The sequence below is a fragment of the Salmo salar genome, chromosome 04 (assembly GCF_965601325.2).
Source record: "Salmo salar chromosome 04, fSalSal1, whole genome shotgun sequence".
NCBI classification, from domain to species: Eukaryota; Metazoa; Chordata; class Actinopteri; order Salmoniformes; family Salmonidae; genus Salmo; species Salmo salar.
In genome coordinates this window covers 45,214,408-45,231,665 of record NC_138294.1, presented here as the reverse complement: position 1 = coordinate 45,231,665, position 17,258 = coordinate 45,214,408, and the positions used below count along the sequence as shown (strand labels likewise).

General features: G+C 41.8%; 1 protein-coding gene across 4 annotated transcripts in view; it reads left to right on the top strand.

Moving 5' to 3' along the window:
• Nucleotides 1-17,258, top strand: part of LOC106602814 (pro-neuregulin-2, membrane-bound isoform) — a 164,466-nt gene that overhangs the window by 50,098 nt on the left and 97,110 nt on the right. For all 4 annotated transcript variants that reach the window (XR_014392144.1, XM_045716902.2, XM_045716903.2 and 1 more), the window contains exon 2: nucleotides 16,731-16,896. Coding sequence is in view for 3 of the 4 variants with exons in the window: in XM_045716902.2 (XP_045572858.1) it covers nucleotides 16,731-16,896 (166 nt within the window). In the remaining variant the exon portion in view is untranslated. The remainder of the gene's footprint in view (nucleotides 1-16,730; nucleotides 16,897-17,258) is intronic.

The window sequence follows — 17,258 nt, the reverse complement described above, 5'->3', positions numbered from 1 at the left end:
ATTTTTTTTTTTACTTCCATCGCTCAAAACCACATTTTGTTGATAACTCTGCAAAACATGGTCAGACTGGGCTGTTTCTTTGCAGGGAGCTCATCCTCCGCCTTAGGAAGGTGCTGACTTTACTACGTCATTCTAGCTTCTGTGTTATCTGAGAAAATGGCCATGTTACTTTCACCCCGTGTTACTTTCGTACGGCTCTCCCCCTAAGCATTTCACTGTTAGGCTACACCTGTTGTTTACGAAGCATGTGACAAGTAACATTTGATTTCTTCTGCTAATTTAAAATTGCCCTTAGGTAAACATAGTTCTGCATTTCCCAGGTCCATTATGAAACAGCTGGGGGGGGTTTCTCCGTTTGGTGGATCAGTCAGCCTGTTATTTTACTGCATAATAACAATTATTATTATTATTATTACAGCCCATTTATCTGTGTGCATGTGGTGTTCCTGTCTTTCTCTCTGGTCACCAGTCAGACAATGTGGCTATTGACTCAGAGAGGAACGTTGTGTTATAGTGAACCTGATGATAATCTGCAGTGCTTTGTCTGGAGGAGGAGGGGAGGGGGGGGGGGGGGGGGGGGGACGCTTTAACAGCACCTCAAAGAGAACCCGCGACTCCATTTGAAGACTCTTAGGGGAGGGAAAACGACTATGTTAAGCTTCCAAGTAGCACACTGTTTCTTCAGTTTGTGCCACCTCACTTTTCATATCTGTTGTACTGTACTGCTTGTGACTCTACATTTCTTCTACTCACGGCTGTAGTTTGTAGTTTTATCCAAGTCCTCCTGGCTCATGCTGTATGGCTTTGGGGTGTTTGACTGATTTTTATTATTTTTTTCTTTCTGAAAATGTTCAGGCAGTTTTATCTGCTTTATGTTGACATGAAAGAGAAGAGAATGCCACACACGGAATGCATGTACTTTTTCAGCCATTTGAAGTCTTTCTGTGTAGTGGTCTAATGTTGGTGGATCATTTTACCCCGTTTTTAATGTTACTCCTGAAGCACTATGATCAATGATCATGAGTGTGTACTTTTAACACAGCTGAGATTTACTTCAAAGTGCATTTCAAGAAGACGATGGACAGATGCTCAGCTATGTAGAATGAATAAAAACGGATCATTTATGAGCGGTAGGGGAAATGTGGTGGTCATTTGTGCTGAAAGGGTAATCCTACTGATTCATCTTTCGACAAGGGACTTATTTTAATTAGGTAAGTTAGGGGTGTTGTAAATATTGCCAAATAATGACTAACATACTACTCTCGCATTCTTAGCAATATACAGTATGACTCCCTGAGGTCTCAAACCCAGGCCACCAGCACCGATGACTAATGCCCTAACCACTGTCCCAATAAGGGTTATCCCTAAGACGTGTGCTTATTAGGCCCTGTCCAGACACAAACCCTAAGCCCTTCTACCCAGGCACTTGTGTAGATCTGAAATAACTGGATAGGTGTAAGCAATAGGGTGAATGCACTTTGAAGTACATCTCAGCTCTGGTAAAAGTACTCAAGAAAAACTCTTTTAATTCAGGAGTAATGTAACCGATGTGAAAAGGCTAGTTAGTTAGCGGTGGTGCGCGCTAATAGCGTTTCAATCAGTGACGTCACTCGCTCCGAGACCTGAAGTGGTTGTTCCCCTTGCGTTGCAAGGGCCGCAGCTTTTGTGGCGCGATGGGTAACGATGCTTCGTGGGTGTCAGTTGTTGATGTGTGCAAGGGTCCCTGGTTCGAGCATTCCGTGTGTCCCTAACCTCTCAATTTTTTTTTTACATTAATTTCCTCAATGCTCATCCTTTACAAAACTATGTGCTGAACCAGACATAATGAGAAGAGCAGGGTACAGGAGTACGCTGTTGGTAATCTTGTCATAGGTGAAGATTCCTTACTGTTTGTTTGCTGGGGTTGTTTATTTTGTATTGTAGTTGGTTTATCTTGTTATCGGGAATCACAAGGATACATGGAGCCTACAGCAGTAAGCGGCTGTTATGCTTTCAGCCAAGGATTGGTCTGAGGACATTACATAACTAACAAAGTTGGATGAAGATCCCCATAACTTCCCGCCAACTCTGTCGCCATTGCAGCAAAAACACCTTGAGGTTAAACCCGAGGATGAGCTCCTATCTCCCTCTGCCTCATCTGGCTGGCTGCGATAGCGGTGTGTGTGTGTGTGTGTGTGTGTGTGTGTGTGTGTGTGCGCGCGCGCGCAAGTTTACCCCCTGTAGTGAGAATGATCATTAGCCCTCCTTTTTTAACCTAACAGGAAGTTGTTGACAGTTCTGAGGCTCTGTCTTCTCTAAGTGTTTTCTAACAAGGCTTGTGAGAGATGTGTGCAGCTGGAGTTGGACTAAAAATAACATGTGTCCTATTGATCTATGATGCATGGTCTTTATTCTGATTTAGACATTACCTTGTTTGATTCCAGCAAGTGCAGATGGCACTGACAGCTCATCTTGAAATGGCTCAGATAATTTAGAGATAAAAATAATTTCTGTTCGACGTACTAAACCCTTAGCCACTCCCTGCAAAACTTGGTATGTACACAGGTGCTCCAATCAGCAATGGATTAGGAGAACTTCTGAGAATGTCAGGGTAGAATGGATCTTACAAAATTGGGAAAATTGTATTGATGGCCCCTTGTATAGATTTGTATATAAAGTGCATACGGAAAGTATTCAGACCACTTGACTTTTTCCAAATGTTACATTACAGCCTTATTCTAAAATGGATTAAATTTGTTTTTTTCTCATCAATCTTAATGACAAAAAAAACTATTTTTTTAGAAATGTTTGCAAATTTATACAAATAAAATAAATGTAATATCACATTTAAATAAGTATTCAGGCCCTTTACTCAGTACTTTGTTGAAGCGCCTTTGGCAGTGATTACAGCCTCGAGTCTTCTTGGGTATGACTACAAGCTTGGCGCACCTGTATTTGGGGAGTTTCTCCCAGATCCTCTCAAGCTCTGTCAGGTTGGATGGGGAGCGTCGCTGCACAGCTATTTTCAGGTCTCTCCAGAGATGTTCGATCGGGTTCAAGTCTGGGCTCTGGCTGGGCCACTCAAGGACATTCAGAGACTTGTCCCAAAGCCACTCCTTTGAAACAACCACTTGGCTGTGTGCTTCGGTTCGTTGTTCTGTTGGAAGGTGAACCTTCGCCCCAGTATGAGGTCCTGAGTGCTCTGGAGCAGGTTTTCATCAAGGATCTCTCTGTACTTTGCTCCGTTGATCTTTCCCTTGATCCTGCCTAGTCTCCCAGTGCCTGCCGCTGAAAAACATCCCCACAGCATGATGCTGCCACCACCATGCTTCACCGTAGGGATGGTGCCAGGTTTCCTCCAGAGTTCCTCCATTGAGGAACTCTGGAGCTCTGTCAGAGTGACCATCAGTCAGGGAGTTGACCAAGAACCTAAGGCCCTTCTCCCCCGATTTCTCATTTTGGCTGGGCGGCCAGTTCGAGGAAGTTCTAAACTTCTTCCATTTTAATAATGATGGAGGCCACTGTGTTCTTGGGGACCTTCAATGCTAAAGACATTTTTTTGGTACCCTTCCCCAGATCTGTGCCTCGACGCAATCCTAGTCTCGGCACTCTACGGACAATTCCGACCTCATGGCTTGGTTTTTGCTCTGACATACACTGCCAACTGTGGGGCCATAGGTGTGTGCCTTTCCAAATCATGTCCAATCAATTGAATTTACCACGGGTGGACTCCAAGTTGTAGAAACATCTCAAGGATGATCAATGTAAACAGGATGATCAATGTAAACAGGATGATCAATGTAAACAGGATGCACCTGAGCTCAATTTCGAGTCTCATAGCAAAGGGTCTGAATACTTATGTAAATAAGGTATTAAAAATCAAACAGAAATACATTTGCAAACATTTCTAAAAACCTGTTTTCGCTTTATGGGGGTATTGTGTGTAGATTTTAGAATGAGGCAGTAACGTAACAAAATGTGTAAAAGGTCAAGGGGTCTGAATACTTTCTGAATGCACTTTAACTAGTGTTAAGATAGTTTCGATTACGTTTGCTTACCTGTAGACTTTCAGTCATTGCACTGACGCTAGTTAGAATTGGCTCGCAAAATTATTTGTAACTTCCTTCAAACTGCCATCAGATACATAAAAATGGTATCCATGAGTTCATCTGACTCTGGGTAAGTAGAAAAAACATCTCAATTGCTGGAATCTTGCAGTATCCCTTTAAACACTGAAACCAATGTATTTTACAATTATAGATGGAACCCCAGAAAGTGCATCTTTGTTTAAAGTATAACACTTTTGGGGTTGTTTAGGGAAGTGGCCTAGATCTGGGCATGCTCCAACACAGTCCAGGTCAGACAGGAATCCTTATGAGAGCCGCTCTGCCACATTAGACTGGACTAACGAGGGGGGGACCACATAGGCTAACCCACAAGAACAGGTTCTACCCTGGGATCAGAACAATAATGTTCCATCATGTTGTATTTCTACACGCTATTCCTCAGGTAACCTTGCTTTTTCATTCACTAATATCATCTACCATATTCAGAAGAACGTACAAGAACTGCATTCAGTAAGGAATTTGAAACAACCACTTGATCCAAGCATTATAAGTAAACCTGTAAAAAAAATAATGGTGACATTTTGACAGCAATAATGCAAAGATGATGCCAGAACTATCAGTATCATTTGGAGTTTGAAATACTGCTGATCAGGGCCCTCCCGAGTGACCGCAGCGGTCTAAGGCACTGCATCGCAGCGGTCTAAGGCACTGCATCGCAGCGGTCTAAGGCACTGCATCCCAATGTTGCGGTTTCACTAAACCCTGGGGTTCTATCCTGGTAGTCCCATATGGCGGCGCACAATTGGCTCAGCGTTGTCCGGGTTAGGGGAGGGTTTGACTACGGGGGGGGGGGGGGGGGGGGCTTTACTTGGCTCATCGCGCTCTAGCGACTCCTTGTGCATCATGTCTGGGCTGTGCAGGATGACCGCTGGCTCCGCATAGGGATCTCAGAGCCAGGCAGGGTGTAGGGTCTGACTGTCATAGGACATGTCGCCTACATAGGACAGAGCAGTTCCCGTCTCTTCCCTGTAGGATACAGGGCCAAGCCATTCTGCTGTTACTCTATACTGTACTGTGTCTTTAATCATTCAGAAAGGCCTCTGCTGTTTCTATGTACATAGTCATTCTGACAAAGGTATGGGGTTAGAGAGCATAGTCCGTACCACGAGTATAAAGTACTATCAATATCTTTGTAGAATTATCAAGGCTAGTTCCAAATTCAAAGGCTGACTCAGAGGGGTATTGAACATCTAGCGTACACTGTCTGAACGCAGACCAAATGGTTCTTTACTGCACATTACAAGTGCACTGTCTGAGCACACTGCAGACCGAACACTAGTACTCTGTTTTGTTGTAGTGGACCATCTTTATCTGCAATCCTTTAAAGGGAACTCGCCTTACTGCAATAAACATTCCATCAAACCTCACTACATTCTGAAGAGCTCAATATCACTTAGCGATTTTCCACAGAGGGATATTGAAGAAATATTAGTCATTCTCTTCCATATAGGTTTTTAGGACAGACAGCCTGTCTTCTTTACTAGGTCGGGGAAGTGGGGCAATCCCTCCAAAATGAGGACGTCCGGTGATTATTTTGGTGCACCTACATGTTCAGTTTTAATTGAAGTCATTACCTATTATTTATTTAGTATTTTTTTATTGTATTGGACACCGAAATTGTATATTTTTTAAAATGTTTGTTTTCCTAACCCTACCACCCTCCCCTGATATGATATGAAATAAACGAATGGACAACAGTACTGCTACTTACAACTATTTTCGCTCGCATGTAAAATAGAGTACATGTAGTAAAATAATTATAAACACACACGCATACAGTACCAGTCAAAAGTTTGGACAGACCTACTCATTCCAGGATTTTTCTTTATTTGTACAATTTTCTACATTGTAGAATACTAGTGAAGATGTCAAAACTATGAAATAACAAATATGGAATCATGTAGTAACCAAAAAAGTGTTAAACAAATCAAAATCTATTTTATATTTGAGATTCCTCAAAGTAGCATCCCATTGCCTTGATGACAATTTTGCACATGCTTGGCATTCTCTCAACCAGCTTCATGAGATAGTCACCTGGAATGCATTTCAATTAACAGGTGTGCCTTGTTAAAAGTCAATTTGTGTATATTTTTTCCTTCTTAATGCGTGTTGTGACAAGGTAGGGGTGGTATACAGAAGATAGCCCTATTTGGTAAAAGACCAAGTCCGTATTATGGCAAGAGCAGCTCAAATAAGCAAAGAGAAATGATAGTCCATCATTACTTTTAGACATGAAGGTCAGTCAATCCGGAAAATTTCAAGAACTTGGAATGTTTCTACAAGTGCATTCGCAAAAACCATCAAGCACTATGATGAAATTGGCTGTCATGAGGACCGCCACAGGAAAGGAAGACCCAGAGTTATGACCTGGCCTCCACGATCACCCGACCTCAACCCAATTGAGATGGTTTGGGATGAGTTGGACCCCAAAGTGAAGGAAAAGCAGCCAACAAGTGCTCAGCATATGTGGCATCTCCTTCAAGACTGTTGGAAAAGCATTCCTCATGAAGCTGGTTAAGAGAATGCCAAGACTGTGCAAAGCTGTCATCAAGTCAAAGGGAAGAATCTAAAATGTAAAATATATTTTCATTTTATTTGTTTAACCCTTTTTTTTGGTTACTGCATGATTCCATGTGTTATTTCATAGTTTTGATGTCTTCACTATTATTCTACAATGTACAAATAAAGAAAATCCCTTGAATGAGTAGGTGTGTCCAAATGTTTGACTGGTACTTTACATGCCAGTTGTTTTGCTCTAGGACATCCACGTCCCAAGACTCGTTTTGAAGGTTTCAGGTTAAAAAAATTAATGGAAGTCTAGATGGAAGTAGTTTAGTGCCAAAAGAAAAGGGTTTAAATGTACGTCAAAAAATATTTAAACAATTTCCTGAGCTTTGTTATATCTCTCAGATATAGGACAAACACTTCAGAACAAGCTTCCTTTAGATAATTATTTGGGACTATCTTTTTTCCCCATGTATGAATCTTTTATTAAATGTGTTTCAATGGGCTAATAGCAGGAAAGCCAAATTCAATGTTTCATAAAAAAATGTGTATCTTTTTTTATACCTAGTGGGGTCCTATAATAAAAATCGAATAGATAAATGATCCTTGTTATGGTCATCTTAAAACATTTCCGTATGTTAGCTTAGAAGAACTCCCCCCATCCCCCCCAAGCTTAGACTCTAGGGGGGTTTAATTAAGCAATAAGGCCCGAGGTGGTGTGGTATATGGCCAATATACCACGGCTAAGGGTTGTTCTAAAGCACGACGCAACGCGGAGTGCCTGGACACAGCCCTTAGCCGTGGTATATTGGCCATATATCACAAACCTCAGAGGTGCCTTATTGCTACTGTAAACTGTTTACCAACGTAATTAGAGCAGTAAAAATAAGTGTTTTGTCATTCCCGTGGTATACGGTCTGATATACCACAGCTGTCAACCAATCAGCATTCAGGGCTTGAGCCTCCCAGTTTATAATGCCAAATAATAGTCAGTCCACCATCAAAACACTAGCTTACTAGGTATCGTTTCATTATGCATTGTATACTATCTACAGCTGTATACAGTATTAAGCTGCTAAACTCAGCAACAAAAAAAACGTCCCTTTTTCAGGACCCTGTCTTTCAAAGATAATTCGTCAAAATCCAAATAACTTCACAGATCTTCATTGTAAAGGGTTTAAACACTGTTTCCCATGATTGTTCAATGAACCATAAACAATTAATGAACATGCACCTGTGGAACAGTCGTTAAGACACTAACCGCTTACAGACGGTAGGCAATTAAGGTCAGTCATGAAAACCTAGGACACTAAAGAGGCCTTTCTACTGACTCTGAAAAACACAAAATGAAAGATGCCCAGGATCCCTGCTCATCTGCGTGAATGTTCCTCAGGCATTGCTGCAAGGAGGCATGAGGACTGCAGATGTGGCCAGGGCAATAAATTGCAATGTCCGTACTGTGAGACGCCTAAGACAGTGCTATAGGGCGGACAGCTGTGGCAAACCACGTGTAACAACACCTGCACAGGATCAGTACATCCGAACATCACACCTGAGGGACAGGTACAGGATGGCAACAACAACTGCCCGAGTTACACCAGGAAAGCACAATCCCTCCATCAGTGCTCAGACTGCAAGACAGGAATGTCAGTGTTCTCCCATGGCCAGCGAAGAGCCCGGATCTCAGTCCCATTGAGCACGTCTGGGACCTGTTGGATCGGGCCATTCCCCCTATAAATGTCCGGGAACTTGCAGGTGCCTTGGTGGAAGAGTGGGGTGATGTCTCACAGCAAGAACTGGCAAATCTGGTGCAGTCCATGAGGAGATGCACTGCAGTACTTAATGCAGATATTGAGTGTTACTTTTGATTTTGACCCCCCCTTTGTTCAGGGACACATTATTCAATTTCTGTTAGTCACATGTCTGTGGATCTTGTTCAGTTTGTCTCAGTTGTTCAATCTTGTTATGTTCACACAATATTTACACATGTAAAGTTTCCTGAAAATAAACGCAGTTGACAGTGGGGACTTATATTTTTTTGCCGAGTTTATAAATGTTTCATAAAAATTACACGTAAAATAGCCTATCAATTCTCCTGAAGTATTCCTTGCTGCATTTCTCTCTGCGTCGGTCTTTTTCTCTTTCTTTCTCTTAGAAAAAGTTGATCTGTGTCTGTGCTTGTCTCTCATTTTTTTTCTACCTAGAGGGCTATAGCAGTTACAGTATGCGACTGCATCGCCTTGCAATTTTGTGTGCAAATGTTTTCACTATGGCCTGTAGGCCTTGGTTGCGGCTGTCTTCTATACTGAGTATGGACTTCCCAAAAAGTATTTCCTGAGACATTGTGCGTTATATGTCCACTGCGCTGCACACAATTTAGTCTTAAATTATGCATGCCAAGATATACCAGAGATAAGGGCCTGATGATATTGCAACCGCACAACTCAAATGCTGGTTCACCAGTACGTAGCCGCGGGATGATACAGGTGCCAGATGATGTGTGTTCATGATATGCTCTTATCTATTCAGTTGTGTGGGTTTGGTGTTGGACATGCTCTCTGCTGTATGACAGACAGTTTAGTTTTGAGTTGAGTCGGGTCTCTCCCTCTCTGTCCCTCTCTCTCTCCCTCTTCACTTCCCCATGTGGTGGATATCAAGTGATCTGGAGAAATGCTCGCAATAGTTTCCTAGTTCTATTTTTTATTAGTTTACAATTCTAAACGTAGGTGTGCTAGCCCACTAGTCTAGCAAGCAACACAGTGCTGGGCGCAGCCCAGTGAGTGTTGCTTTACAATCACTGGTGCTGTAATGCATAGCTGTCTCTTTGTGCTCAGTTTTAATAGGCACAATCTTAGTTACAACACCCCTCTCGTTATCTCTCTCTTTCACACACACACACACACACACACACACACACACACACACACACACACACACACACACACACACACACCCCCATTGTAATTATGCAGTACAAAGAAATGTGCGCTCTGTTCACAACATTCTATTCCTAGGAAGCGTTTGGGGAAACTTACAATGTATCCTACAGTACCATTTCTACTGATCTGCGTGCCAGTTATGATATTCATATGCACGTTTTCGTGGGACAGTTTTTTCCGTGCCCGTTTTTTTTTTCTCAGTCATTAAAAACATGTGACAATAATACCAATTGGAATGAAAAATGTTAAAATATAGAACTTTACATTCCTCTAAAGGGAGAGCACCAGCCTCTGCTATATGGACACACTGATTCACAGTGGGCCTTTGGCGGCTAAAGAAATGAGCACATGGAACTAAGATCGCTTAGGCCAATGTAACAGTAGGCCTATAACTTCCATTGCAGGTTATTTCAATCGCATTCATCTCTCTACTGTGCATGTCTGCCTCTCCTTCTATCTGTCTTGACTTGAGCTATCGCTAGTGAAGTGCAACATTTGTATCAAATCATTCAAATCAACTGGGCCCGGCCCAATGACTGTATATAGGAAGGTCAGGCCCGAAGCTGTCGCTGGCGAACTTGCAACATTTGTATCAACTAGCCTATTCCGGGCCCTCAGACTTTCCCACGCCAGTGAGCTCATGACCGACACAGCTGTTTTTGCGCAAAGGGAAATGTGTTCAGGTATTTTATGACGTTTACACTGGATATATGGGATCCTCAGAGCATGACATTTTGCTCTTTCACACCGAGGCCTAATGATTATCGAGGGAGAGAGTTTTGGAGCTATTTTTCCAAATACTGTGAGGAACTATTGTCATTCACAATGGATTTAAAAAATAAATAAATACTGACTTCGTTGACTTTCTGTGTGAGGTGAATGGAAAAAATGGCAGAAAAACAAGTTAGTTAAGAAGATCAGAAATCAGACATCCCCAAATGGGCACTTTCCAACATTTGTGCGCAGCAGGCCAGTTAGTCTACTTCTATGCGTGCTCAGGCACGCACTCCATCGAGGACACAGAAAGCAGACACATGCTCATTGCTTGGAGCGCTCCAAGCAAAATACAATGAAAACATTTAAATGATGGTAGGAAATAAATCACAACTTGTTTGTGTAGCAGGTTGAGAACTCTGCAAACAATGTTTCCACTCCGAGAATGGTAAATGACTGTCGGCCTAATTGATCCACTCATGAACAGAAATGAATGTAACTAAATGACAGGAATTAACAGTAAATGTACTACTGGTGACATGTAATGCGGAATTGATTAAAAAAATGATGGATGGAGAGGTTTTTTGGGGGGTTGGGGGGGTCTCGGATGGTTGAGGGGCAGCTCACGGGGGAACTGTGTGTGTGGGGGGGGGGGCTTGGAGGTTTGATGACTTGGAGATTGGAAGCTTGGGCCAGTGGCCGATAGGTCGTTGGTTCGGGTCGACGTGCCCTTGGTTGCTCCTGTGGGTTGCTCTGGATAGGAGTCTGTTAGATGACTGAATATAATGTAAATGTTGAGCCGTTGTTGCTCCTAGACTTTTCCACTTCACAATAACAGCACTTACAGTTGACTGGGGAAATTTTGGCAGAAGTTTGAACTGACTTGTTTGAAAGGTGGCATCCTATGACGGTGCCACGTTGAAAGTCACTGAGCTCTTCAGTACTGCCAATGTTTGTCTATGGAGATTGCATGGCTGGGTGCTTGATTTTATACACCTGTCAGCAACGGGTGTGGCTGAAATAGCCGAATCCACTAATTTGAAGGTGTATCCACATACTTTTGGCCATGTAGTGCATCTTGCCTATCATATGAGCATCCTTTTCAGACTCAAATAGTGTTCCCTGGAGATTGGTCTGCTGTCCAAAAGATTTCAAATAGAAATGTCTTGATATGAACATTTTAAGTTGCATGTATTTGAAAATATCTAAAATTCCTTTTGAATTCTGTCATGGACATTCATGTATTACTTATTACCAAGTCATTTACAGTTTCTATGGCTTTAGTTTTCCATGTAGACCAATTTATCAGTCAATTCCAACTTGTCCATAATATTCGTAATCTCTCGTCATACTTGAGTCAAAGTAAAGATACCTTAATAGAAAATGACTCAAGTGAAAGTAACTTGTGTAAAAGTCTAAGTATTTGTTTTTAAATATACTTAAGTATCAAAAGTAAATGTAATTGCTCAGGTTTACATCATTTCAAATTCCTTATTAAGCAAACCAGACGGTACGATCTTCTTCTTCTATATATATTTTTTTTAATTTAGGGATAGCCAAGGGCACACTCAACACAATTTACAAACAAATAATTTGTGTTTAGTGAATCAGAGGCAGTAGGGTGACAAGGGATGTGAATTGGACCATTTTCCTGTCATACTAAGCATTCAAAATGTAAAGAGTGCTTTTGCGTGTCAGGGAAATATATTGAGTAAAAAGTACATTGTTTTCTTTAGGAATGTAGTGAAGTAAAAGTACAGATACCCCAAAACACTACTTAAGACGTACTTTAAAGTATTTTTACTTAAGTACTTTACACCACTTCTCTTTTTCCCTGGCCACTTCGTCAGAATATATTCAATGAGTTTCCTTTTTAACAATAAATTAGCCATGTAAAAATGGCTCTTTTCCTACTTTCAGCCAAACCATTGGAATTATAGCTAGCTATACTCAATTCACCAATTACCATGATGGGTTGTATTTGAGATACTTACCACGATCCTAGCCAACATTTTGAGATACTTATCCATGCCTACCAATACCACCAGAATCAATGCCTGTCAGTTATACAGTGAGGGGAAAAAAGTATTTGATCCCCTGCTGATTTTGTACGTTTGCCCACTGACAAAGAAATTATCAGTCTATAATTTCAATGGTAGGTTTATTTGAACAGTGAGAGACAGAATAACAACAAAAAAATCCAGAAAAATGCATGTCAAAAATGTTATAAATTGATTTGCATTTTAATGAGGGAAATAAGCAATCAATCAGATTCCAAACTCTCCACCATGGCCAAGACCAAAGAGCTCTCCAAGGATGTCAGGGACAAGATTGTAGACCTACACAAGGCTGGAATGGGCTACAAGACCATCGCCAAGCAGCTTGGTGAGAAGGTGACAACAGTTGGTGCGATTATTCACAAATGGTAGAAACACAAAAGAACTGTCAATCTCCCTCGGCCTGGGGCTCCATGCAAGATCTCACCTCGTGGAGTTGCAATGATCATGAGAACGGTGAGGAATCAGCCCAGAACTACACGGGAGGATCTTGTCAATGATCTCAAGGCAGCTGGGACCATAGTCACCAAGAAAACAATTGGTAACACACTACGCCGTGAAGGACTGAAATCCTGCAGCGCCCGCAAGGTCCCCCTGCTCAAGAAAGCACATATACATCCCCGTCTGAAGTTTGCCAATGAATATCTGAATGATTAAGAGGCCAACTGGTGAAAGTTTTGTGGTCAGATGAGACCAACATGGAGCTCTTTGGCATCAACTCAACTCGCCGTGTTTGGAGGAGGAATGCTGCCTATGACCCCAAGAACACCATCCCCACCGTCAAACATGGAGGTGGAAACATTATGCTTTGGGGGTGTTTTTCTGCTAAGGGGACAGGACAACTTCACCGCATCAAAGGGACGATGGAGGGGGCCATGTACCGTCAAATCTTGGGTGAGAACCTCCTTCCCTCAGCCAGGGCATTGAAAATGGGTCGCGGATGGGTATTCCAGCATGACAATGACCCAAAACACACGGCCAAGGCAACAAAGGAGTGGCTCAAGAAGAAGCACATTAAGGTCCTGGAGTAGCCTAGCCAGTCTCCAGACCTTAATCCCATAGAAAATCTGTGGAGGGAGCTGAACGTTCGAGTTGCCAAACGTCAGCCTCAACCATAATGACTTGGAGAAGATCTGCAAAGAGGAGTGGGACAAAATCCCTCCTGAGATGTGTGTAAACATGGTGGCCAACTACAAGAAACGTCTGACCTCTGTGATTGCCAACAAGGGTTTTGCCACCAAGTACTAAGTCATGTTTTGCAGAGGGGTCAAATACTTTATTTCCCACATTTAAAATGCAAGTCATTTTATAACATTTTTGACATGCGTTTTTCTGTATTTTTTTGTTGTTATTCTGTCTCTCACTGTTCAAATAAACCTACCATTAAAATTATAGACTGATCATTTCTTTGTCAGTGGGCAAACGTACAAAATCAGCAGGGGATCAAATACTTTTTTCCCTCACTGTACCTAGCTGCACCATGATAGATGCCCTGTTAAACATAATGTAGCTCCAACTGGCTCTAAGTAGACCTCCAATTGTGCTCCAATCCCCCCCCCCCCCCCCCACAAGAGTCAGAGATTGAGGCACTTCATGATGACTTACTGTGATAATGTGTCTGAAAGAGGTGGGAGAATGAGCGAGAGGGAATGAGAAAGACCGCAACCTCACCTTGTGAAGCCCCTCCCCTTCACCCCTGTTCACCTCTCTCCTCTGTACCCTGGGGCAATCCCAGTCCTCAGCTAACATGAGTGCAGCTGTCAGCTGTGACAGCAGAGCAGGCCAGAGACCATAGGGAGGGAGAACACGGCCAACTGTACAGCCCATCCTCCCTCCCTCCCTCTACCCATCCATCCATCCATCCATCCATCCATCCTCCCAGAGCTGGGCTGACCCTGTTGTCTAGCTTGGGGTAATTCCATGGTAACGGAATTACGCTTTGACTCAGATTTTTGACTTTAAAATGCATGCCAATCAAAAACTGTTGATTTCAAAGTTGAACAAACCATACAACCCTATGCACAAGGACTACTTTGAACAATTTACACTGAACATTTTACGCAAACACATTTACTGGAAGAACAGTGCAGATGCAAAGTTTGGCAACAGAATGACGGTAAAATCTCCCTCAGTTATTTTGCGGCCACATTTTCCCAAAACTCCAAAGTTAAATATCTCCTCCGAATTAAGATTCAAAGATGTCAGCAGAAAGAACGGAGGTGTCAGCTATGACATGACACCTTGAGTTTGGGGGAAAAAAAGAAAAGAAAAAATATTTTGCTTATTGAACTAGTGGATTTACGTCCGGTAACTGAATTACGTTAAAGGAATTACATCATGGGTCCCTGATCTGTCCTATATAGAAATGCATAATTATAGAAATGAATATCATTCTGTTCGTGGTGATGTATCCTGAATAGGTACACAAAGGTAGAAATATGCAATATCCTTCTTTTGCATATTTGGGTATTATTCTACACATTGGCTATTATTGTATTGAGCTCTGCCCCCAAACACGACCACATTTGTTTGGTCTGGACCACAACAAATCTTACCCATTCATAGACGCCTATGTTTCAGAAGTTTGGACTTGTGCTCTATGTACTGTTCTCTACTGTACTGTCAAAAGTTCTGAAACATAGACCTCTATGATTGGTTAAGATTTGGTCCGGCCAGGGCGGAATTACCAAATTTCAACTACTTTTGAACCAAATCTCAACTACTTTTTCAATGGATATCTAGTGTCGGTCGGTACTCAGTGGGTAAGGTTGCTTGTTAGAGTAAATGGAAAGAGGGTGGGTTGTAGGTGTCAGAAAGAGCCAGGAGAGGTGACATTAACTGTCGAGAGAGAAGAGGGAGAGTGAGGGTTTGTCCAGACTGTTTTCAGAAATAAAACAGTATGCCAGTGGAAGGGAGGACTGTAGGTGGCCCAACTGTGGTTTGTAACTACTATTTCTAATTCCGTTACAGATTTGGTAACAGAATTACGTGTTTTAATTACTTAGTAATTCATAAACTTGATATCAGCAAAAACACTAACTAATTGATAGGCCTACCTTTACTTGTTACTTCTGTGAACTTTCAATATCCTCATGAGGAAAATTAAATGAGAAAATATCTTAAAGAGATGTGGGTTTTTGGTAACGGAATTTGAAGGCACAAGGCAATGTTTCTAAAACTTATAGAAGGGAAAAGCATTTCTCCCAAAATAAATGTGTTGATATTAGTTGGCAGGGGTCTTTATTTTTTAAGACATTTTTAGGATGGAAAATGCTTCAAATGTATATATGGCTTTTTTTTATTTTATTTTTTTTAAATATCAACTCTTAGCTTTCATTTGACATCCTATTTGAACTGGTCTTTTTTTTTTTAGATGGAAATGCCACTAGCTAACTAACTCTCCAAGCATCGGTCTTGCTGCACTCCTGTAATAGTCTCTGGTCACTAAATGACAGGCCGTGACAATGTGATCTATGGTTTAACCCTGGACGTTTGATGGACGTGTTGTGCGTTCATCAGCTAACTCGGCTTCGTTACCCCCTAGCCTTTTTAAATCAAAGTTGGTTGCTTTAGCTCAGTGGAGAACAGAGGTCATCCCAGTGGTAGAAGGTAGCTAACAGAACTACTTCTGTCTATGCTGAGATGGACATAAGATAAGTACTTGGTTGTTATAATTGGTAGTAAAATGGTTATTCTGTCCTGATAAAAGGTAGTTAACAAACGTGTGTGTGTGTGTGAAAGTGTTATACTTTATCCCCCCTTGTGTATAGTGGAACTTTAGCGGCATCTCCTCCATGAGTGCACATCGAGCTACATCTTAGGTAATACTGTTTCTGTCAATCTATCGCTTACAAAAATGTCACAATATAGATGAGAGAAAGAAATAGATCATGGTTTAATGGTCGTAGAGGCCTTAGCACCAGTTGTTGGTTCTTGCATTTTTTTTTCTGAGAGCAATTGTGAAATTCTGAGAGCCTGCTGGGAACAGTTCATCCCTGTCCTGTTATTAGTTTAAGTTATTTATTGTTGTGTTCGTTGGAGCAAATCATTCCAAATAGCTTTTTTTTGGTGTGTTTTGGTTCCGTTGTGAATGCTTGAAACTAGCTCCTCTTTGATTGAAGACGATGTAAAATGTATTCTGTTTGTCACCGATACTGACTTTGTCTAACGGTATGAGAGAGGCTTAGCTGGCAGTGGCTCTGGTGACCTCATCTGGCCATACGAGAGTGTTGATGGATGGCTGAGCACTTGGTGACCTGACATGTTTGTCTTTGTGCCTTTTTTTGTCTTTCTGTGTCTCTGTATTTCTGTTTCTCTCTCTCTCTCTCACGTCTTAAACCCATTTCCATAGTGAACACCAATCAGTAGCAAAATGTATAATTTTAACTATTTTTCTGTCTCTTTTCTAGCTATTGCCCCAAAGTTAAAGCGAATGAGGAACCCACTGATGGTGGACGAGGGAAGCAGGCTCATGGTCAAATGTGAGGCTACAGGGAACCCCAGCCCTACCTACAAATGGTTCAAAGATGGCAGTGAGCTCAAGAAAAGCAGAGAGGTCAAAATAAAGTCCAGCCAGTGAGTACATCTACAATCTCTTGAAGCTCCTAACACATTTAGCATGTGGTACTATTAACAAAACAGATAAATGTCACAAGTCGCGGCGTGGCAGTAATTTCTCCTTCAGTAGTTTTCTCCTAATGCTTTTACCAGCTGATGGGATGAAAAGCATTTTAGAAAGTGAAACATCAACGTAGAGACTTCAACATTTTATTTATGAGATGATAATGTGCTATGCTAGGGGGTTATGAGCAAATTCCTTAATTAGTGAAATAACAAAGTATACTTTGTGGCATAGAAGTGTTTTCAAGACTAAGGGGGGCTTTTTAAAATCAAAGTTGGTTACTGGGTTGATGAATAGGTTCCACACACCGTGTTCC